At 38.1% G+C, this 8,596-nt stretch overlaps 1 protein-coding gene across 1 annotated transcript in view; it reads right to left on the minus strand.

The window, feature by feature from the left end:
- Positions 1–8,432, minus strand: part of LOC141428915 (klaroid protein-like) — a 31,020-nt gene extending 22,588 nt beyond the window's left edge. Inside the window, exons 1-2 of the mRNA XM_074088978.1 lie at positions 7,877–8,432; positions 6,084–6,273 (exon numbers count right to left, since the gene is read on the minus strand). Of these exons, the coding sequence (XP_073945079.1) occupies positions 6,084–6,273; positions 7,877–8,034 (348 nt within the window). The 5' untranslated portion in view covers positions 8,035–8,432. The remainder of the gene's footprint in view (positions 1–6,083; positions 6,274–7,876) is intronic.
- Positions 8,433–8,596: the final 164 nt, after the last annotated feature.

Below are 8,596 nucleotides of genomic sequence, written 5' to 3' on the forward strand. Positions count from 1 at the left end.
TCCAGAAGTTGGTATGCTGATGCTGATGAAACAGTTAATTAACGGAACTATTTGCTTTTTATTGTCCCAGTAGGTACAATGTAGGTGCTGCAGTTTTGTCTCAATTGAACTAGATAGACTTTTCTTCTTCAAGCTACATTTAGTTTCACTAAGTAGAAAATTAGGTTCATTGTTACGGTCACCGCTGCACATACGTCCTGCGGGCTGTACAAAAAGATCCAATTGAACTATTTAGGTACAGTCAAGTCGTCAAGTGTAAAAATATGTACTTATTCAAAGTTTCAAAAATATGTATCACAGACTATTATTCCTATTTTTTTATTCGACTGGATAGCAAACGAGCAAGTGGGTCTCTTGATGGTAAGAGATCACCACCGCCCATAGACACCTGCAACACCAGGGGGATTGCAGATGCGTTGCCAACCTAGAGGCCTATGATGGGATACCTCAAGTGCCAGTAATTTCACCGGCTGTCATACTCTCCACGCCGAAACACAACAGTGCAACCACTGCTGCTTCACGGCAGGATTAGCGAGTAAGATGGTGGTAGTAATCCGGGCGGACCTTGCACAAGGTCCTACCACCTGCAATGAGGACGTAGTAACATAATTTTGAGTGGTTCGAATAGATACTTATTTTTGCACTTGACTGTACCTACATCTTGTTCAACTCTCGCACAAAGGTTGGTGCAGTGTGGATGCGAGGCACGCGACATCAATGCCCAATGGCGTCTCGACGTAGGCTTTATGTCATCAATAATGCTCCGCCAAAACCCCATATATCCGTCAGCACTCAACAGTGATATGCACCATGAAACCACGATCTCTCACTCCATGTACCGAAATCATGAAATCACACATACAGTAGAGATAAATCAGATTTAGCCATTAACAAAGGTACGTATGAGTTCAGTATGGAAATTGGTATTTAATTCGTAAACAGCTAAGCTGTTTGCCTAACGCCGTCGTCACCAAGTGCGAGGCCACGGCGGAGAAATAGCAAAGAAACACAGGTAATTATTACTGTTCCAACTATACGTTTTCACTTTACACTGTAAATAGTGTAAATATGCGCGAAAGAACTGTCTTGTATCACGACTAACTGAAAAGTGTTTTCTCCGCCTAGGCCACCCACGTTGACTTTTTATAGTGCTGTGTCAGCTCAAACGCAAAACAAGGGCAGTTTTGTATTTAAGCTTACATTGATGTATACAATTTGCCTTCAATGTGCCTAAACAGGCGCGGACTAAGGAACGCGGATGGCGGCGGTTTGTTTACATTGTTGCCCTTACAACAGTGTCACAGTCGCCACAGGCTCCTATGAATGCTACATGAGCTCATATTCAAATAACAAGAGGTGGTTCTAAGTACGCGCGAAAGGCCAAAAGTTCGCATGTCACTCTCCGTTTTCGTGGAATCCGGGCCAGAGGGGCTACTCTACTACGAAACTCGCAAATTGAAGTTCGTGTCGCACCATCCCTTTCACTCGCGAATTAAATGACATAAGGGTCAGCGGGACGGCAACATACGAAGTTCGAGTTTTGCACTTCGTGGCATAGGGCCAGGCTTCCTGCAGTTCTTGTCGCTACCGATTTTGGTTAAAGGCATAGAAGTGTTGAAAAACTACTAATGGCGTCAGGGCGTCACGCCTCTTACATTTGTGTTCTCAATTAAACATTAGGTACAGTTACATAAACCAAATCTTATAACAACATTTCCGTTCTTTAAACAATTTGAAATTCAAATTATGAAATCACATGCGGTAACGGTAACCATAATACGTTTAGATTAGAACTAAACAGGATGTATTCAATCAAGGGACCAGTGAATTAATCTAAATTAATGGGGTGCAAATCATACACCCACTTTAAAATATTTTGGCTGAATATGAAGCAAGTTGACAATAAATACGAATGATAAATTAATTGCAAAATAGATCTTAAGTCAATTACTTTTTTATTTATTTTTGCAAAATCTCTTTTAATACCTCTACGATCAATATCAAGCGTCCCGAGATCCGACTGCGTCAGTGTAAAATTAGATACAAATTTGTAAGTTGAAAAGTAAGCGGTCCGTGACCACTTTTTATTCTCAAAACTTCGTTCTACGATTTCCACGCACAACGGTCATCGCCTCATGACATCATACCAACGGCTCGTGTAATAAGTTAGGCATCTTTGCTAATTGAAGCGCGGTGTACTTTCGGTAGCTTTATTGCTATGATTCACGCGAAAGCGCGCGTAGAACTAGTAAGGTTAAAAGCGGTGTTTAACTATCATTACTTGTCTGTCATATCTATTCTGTGCTATCTTTGAATAGTGATGTGTGATATGATAGCTGATATAGAAGATGAGAAACTTAGAGAGACCGGTGAAACAGGGTTAAATTTTAAATGCTGGTTTGATTCTCACTCTGCTGCGCTGTCCATCACAGGACTGTCTTTTAATCGTGGGCCATAATAAACTGAGGAATTATACGATCAATACATGAACTTTTCATCGCGTTTTTTTATGGACGTGGTAACAAAAATCGTTAGTTTCATTTTCAGGTCGATTAGCAAAAGTTTTCTAAATAAATAGTAAATACGCTAGCGCTTAATGGCTCTTTTAACTTTCATGACGTGTCTACTCTTGTTTCTGTTGTCCTGTCAATCGTTCAAAGGTTTATTGTAAGAGATCCTTTTATGGTATAAGTTCGCCATTGCATATCTGTTTCTCGACATAAGATTTGAGTACCTATTGCAATACAATTTGTAAAATGATCATTTAAATTAAGATCACCCGCTGATTGCCTCACCCAATACGACATGCCCACGGGTGGCCAAGAATGGTAACGGAAGTTGATTATAATCAATTAGACGGTCGACATAATAAGCTAAACACATAATAAGTATAATAACTATTCATACAACGCTCATCAATAATGGCAACATTGAGCTTGGCATGGAAGGATATGATAGTGTAGGTTACTTATTACACGATACGAAGGTAAATCGTTACGGTTTTGGGTAAGCCTTGCGATAGGCCCACAAAGTGAAAAATTCAATTACTAAGCTAATTTTCTAAACTAAACTTACCAAGAAGGACGAGCTCATCTTAAGGACTAAAATTACCTATTGATTCCGTGAAACAAACGTCATCCAAGAACCGCTAAATTAGGCATCTCCATAGAAACGACAAACATACCTCCGGGCAGTATCCTTGGGCGCGTTCTATAAAAGGCCAATCGCAACTAGGTCAAGATTCACAGCATTAAGCACGCACATTACAAAAACTTTAAAAACAGCAATCTACACTATCTTCTCGGTCGTACTGAGGCGCATGGCGGGAAATGTCCATATGCGTAGTGTTAGGGCAATTTAAAAATAAACCAAGCGGGGGATTCGATTCCAGTTATATTTGGGAGTATTGGATCTTACAAAGAAATGTTTGTTTATCCACTGCGAGCCAGCTTACGGCTACCGGATTAAGGTTGGAAACCGTTTAAAACGTTTTAAATTGAATTTAAAGCACAGGATTTGAATCGAGCGACCGTTGGCGTCGAGCGTGGGCGTCTGTTTTTAATTGCTTGATTGTTATTTATGTTCAATGGTAATTGAATAACGATCAATATGAGGATCCGCGGTCAATGCCTGATATTATGTACTGATAAGAATGAGTGCATTAATGTAATTTTAGAATGCAGCACTCAAAATGTGATTTGGGGAATAGGGAGTGCATAATACAGGCGATATATAGATAGAGGTCGATTTACAAGAAGCTGGTCACTTGTCACTGTGTGTCGTTCTTAATCACGGTTCTCCTTGTAAACAAGCACATAATATTTCTTATAACACGATAATTATCATTTATTGACTCAATCTGTATTTAGATACATTATTATATCATTCACTCATTCAATTCATTCGCGCCAGCTTTTGTGAATCGACCTGTATCTCAAATAAACATGCATTAATACTTATGTAAGTATTTAGTAGTAGAGGACTACCCTCTATTGATTGGTTGATGGTTTTCGGGCGAAATCTTTTTTAACATAGCACGACTTATGTTAGTGCTGGCTGGGCTCTGATGGGTAGGCTCCTTGTTGACACATAATTTGAAAGAACCGGATGATGCACGCACGTTATCAATGAAAATAGATCTAAAAGTCGTAAAGAAGGATTATCAAACTAAGGGACGTTGATAAACTCCGCTGTCGTAAAGATAAGTCTGACGAAACAGCAAACAATTTTATATTAGCTTGGAGGTTTAGTAGGTAACGAAATTCCTTCACTAATGTCTGGTTGGGCAACATAATTAGTTTTAGGAGTAGGATTAAAATTAAACTAATTTAAGGGCATCTCAGTGTTTAAAAACACGCTATAGTTACTTGTATTATTATCTTTTCTGTGCTATAGTTAAGGTTTAACTTGAGTCTGAAGCCTAGTTTATACTTGCAAGCAAAATGATACAAGATGTATTGAGAGGTCGTAAAGGGAACGACTTTGAAATGCTGCTTGCACGGTTTTTCTTGCAGGTCTAATTAAACCGGGCTTTATACTTAGTGGTCTAATTAGTTAGTAAAATAAGTCAATATCTCCAATTAGCTGCTGCCCGCGACTTTAAGCGAGAATAGTACAGGATTAACGTACCTATCCTGTGTTAATACGGATTACCCATACTAACATTATAAACGCGAAAGTGTGTGTGTTTGTATGTTTGTCCTTCTTTCACGTCGAAACGGAGCGACGGATCGACGTGATTTTTGGCACAGAGATAGTTTATGGGCCAGAGAGTATCATAGGCTACTTTTTATCCCGGAAACAGTTCCCGAAGGAACAGCGAGCGATAACTGAATTCCACGCGGGCGAAGCCGTGGGCAAAAGCTAGTAATATTATAAATCTATCTGTGTCTGTGTAACTAATTTAATACGAATCCGTCCAGCAGGTTTAGCAAGAAACAATAACAAATATGCACACAGACACGTTCATAAATTATCGATTTAAAATATTAAACCAAACATCAGCATGATATTAACTAAGGTTTCCCTTGGTTCTTTGATCAAAGATGGTTTTGCGGTGTGGTTACCATCTAGTGGTCACCTAAAACGCGTTCTACTAAAGACCGGACGGCATGTCGTGTAGAACGGATGTTCGTTAAAATTGAGTGCTTCAGATACACAATCCTCAGACTACCATTGGCTGTTTTCATGGTCGCTTTAAAGGTGCGCGCTAACGACGATTAACGGAAATATACGGCTTCTACATTAAAAGGTGCGTTCGTCATTGACGAGCACATTATTCATTGTTGAACTCGCACAGAATCGTAATTGCTATCACCATTTCTTTCTGTCAAACGATGTGGGATGAGGGTAGGAAGAAAGTGACAGTGAGTGCGGCTGCTGGCGCCTATTTTTTGACAATATGGTCTCCGATTTCGGAAGGTGGAGATTCAGTTTTACCAATTAATTCATTGTGTCGCTACATGATCTGGAAGCGTAATTAGTAGGTACAAACCTTAAGCCACCAAGTCGGCATCGATTGCCGCACGCAGCAGCACGATGCCGAAAAAGATGTTTACTTGGAAACAGTCTGACTTAATATTATAGTTTTTTTTTGTTATGTGCTGTAGTTAGTTATGTAGCAAATCTCGATCTTAATATTATTGAATTACGATAAATAGCTGCTGTGGTTAATGGTACTACTGCATGTTTAATCTTCTATTAATGGCTTGAACTAATCTCACTTGTCAACTCACTGCTTTTTAAGAGTTACTAATCGTAAAAGCTTTGAGAATGAAGAAAGCTCCATAGATAGTATTAAAATTATCTAAGTTCTTTAAACTATACTCCATTTATTTTAATACTTAACAGTAAAATTTGCACATGTTTTTAAATGAAACAACAAAACTATTTAAAAATTGTGTTAACTTCTATAATAAAAACATAATAAATACCGCTAATAAATGTACATGTGGGTAGTTATAGTCCATTTGTGTTTGAAATATCGAGAAATGTGTGTTACCATTCAAACCTTAATTTAAACAGAGTATAATAGGTATTATAGGAATGTGTAAAACATGGACCAGTGTTATTAACTTAATTACCTGGAAAATTTCCTTTCTGTGTCCCTTGAGACGGTCCAAGCTTTCTTCTGATGAGTAGTCAGAGGTCTTAACCAAGTTTTCAGTAGCTTGCCTTGCAGATTGTCTGGTACGGACAACAGGTTGGGAGATCTCTTCCACCTCTTCGCTGATTGTCTCCGCTGAGGTCCTTGATGTGGTTTGTTGTAGCTGCCTGAAGATAAGATGGAGTTTTTAAAATGGATTATCATCATTATCATATCAGCCTAATGTCTACTGTCAGATATAGGCCTCCCCATTCATGGGGAGGGGAGATTGCCAATAGTTGCCACACTTGGCAAGCAGGTTGGCGAGAGCAGTTAAGGCTGTGAAGGTTGCCAAGGAGACGCTGCTGCCCATTATGAGGGCAGATTTATAATTAGCCCATGCCATTAAATTTAGAACTTAACTTTATGATCTTTTTGAGGGTGAATTGTGAATAAAGGTAGATCAAGCAATTCCATGCAAGCCAGACTTTGGACTATGTCCAGATGCTGGCAAACTTCTTGAGCAATTGAAACAGTAAAATTTTCATCTTAGAGGACTTCTTACAAATCAACAGACCATTTTTGAAATCCAAAAATTGCAATTTTATTTGGTATTTGTGAAATCAATACAGTTATTATTACATATTGTAAATGAAAAAATAAATCTAAATTATTTTAATAGACTTGGTTAAAATGGTGAGATCACAGATGTTTCAATTAAATTTACAAGAAATATAGTTTATTCTAGTTCAATACCATTCAAGTAAGTAATCTAAATTCCAATAAGAATATTGAGTCATCGTTCATGTTCATTTGTCAACCAGTGACAACATAACCATGGTAAGGTCGCTGTTGAGGTCACCATGGCTTTACAACTTAGGGCCTTTATGGCATGTGACATCATCAGGTAAACACTATCAGACCTTGATGTTGGTTGTTCCTCATTTATCACACATTCTATTATCTCTTACAAGTGTTTCAGATTAGAGCAAAGTACAAATTTATCATTGATGATGTCAGAGCAAGGGAAATGGTCACTACTTTTAATAACCAACTTTTTTAAATTGGTTAGTTATTATATTAGTAATGTAGTATCACAAAAACAGCTGAACCAAAACCAATGAAACATAGCTAAGAATCATCACAAGGAAACTCGCTTTAACTAAAACCACTGATCTGATTTAGATGAAATTTGGTATACAGATAGTTTGAGTCCCTGGGAAGGACATAGGTTAGCTCTGGAAAATTTGCTTAGTTCCAGCGGGATAACAATAAACGAATTCTATGCAATTGGAGTTGCGGGCAACAGCTTGTGATAATACAAAATACACCATTCAGCAGATTAGGACCATTAAGGCTCAAGGAGAGGGAACTACAAGTTTGAAAACCACATTCATAGACTGAATGGATTGTTTTTAGTACACTTTCTAGTTACACACATTGATCTCAATGTGTTACATTTTGAATGATTAACATAAAAACAATCACATTTCTCAGGACTTAACCTTTAAAAATATTTAAAGGTTTGCTACACTCATTAACATAATGCAGGTGAAACATAACACCTGACTGTAGTCTGGTTACCTCACATTTTGTATTGTAATGCTTATGAGCAATAAATTATTTATGAGTTACTTTTAACTTGAAGTTTTCGTGTTTAGTAAGAATAATTATTACAGGAACCAGCAAATGCTTTACTAAGCCCGTACGACAGGTACAAATATTATAGACATTCCTAAACTAGGCTTAGATCTAATTGAAAATTTAACAAAAATTTGGGCTGAAACTTACTTGATAGGGGTGCTTCGTTTGATGGGTGTTTTCCGTCCCGATTTGGGGTGTGTATGCTCTTCACCCTCCGTACAGTTCTCATGGTCACAACTCGATCTCAGGAAGGGTGTTTTTGAGCGCGACCTTGACCGCGTTTCACTAACGGCTAAGTGCTCCATCGCTGATAAACGTGTTACGCCAAATTCACCATATCACCTTTTCGACATCTTCAAAAACCGTGGCCCACTACCGAAAAACAGGTTCAAATGCAGATTAGTCCGTCGATCAATGATATGCGCCGATTATTGCACAAGGAAATCTATTTCTGTGGCTACAGTGATGCCGCCAAAAGTAACGTAACGATGTCTTGTTGATTCCTCACTTAGAATTAATTGTTTTTAATACACTCAACACGTTTGATAATATGTTACAATTTTTAACTAGAATGAATTTCATACAAATAACATTTTGTACATAAATAAACCCGTAAAGATGAAATTCGTAAATTTCGTAACTGCTCTCGCTAAACATAAACTGATGACGTCATCATCAAAAAACAGACAGCGCCGTTCGTTCGTTCGTTGCTTGCTTATGGTACTAGATGCTATCTGTTATCATGCTGTGGTAACTTAGACCATTGAAGGTGTTATGTTAACAAACTGCTGCCATCTATCCTTGGATAGCAAAACTACTTGTTTTTTTTTCTATTATTGTGGTGTACAATTATGAATGGTGCGTTGA

The sequence above is a fragment of the Choristoneura fumiferana genome, chromosome 6 (genome assembly GCF_025370935.1).
Source record: "Choristoneura fumiferana chromosome 6, NRCan_CFum_1, whole genome shotgun sequence".
NCBI lineage: Eukaryota > Metazoa > Arthropoda > Insecta > Lepidoptera > Tortricidae > Choristoneura > Choristoneura fumiferana.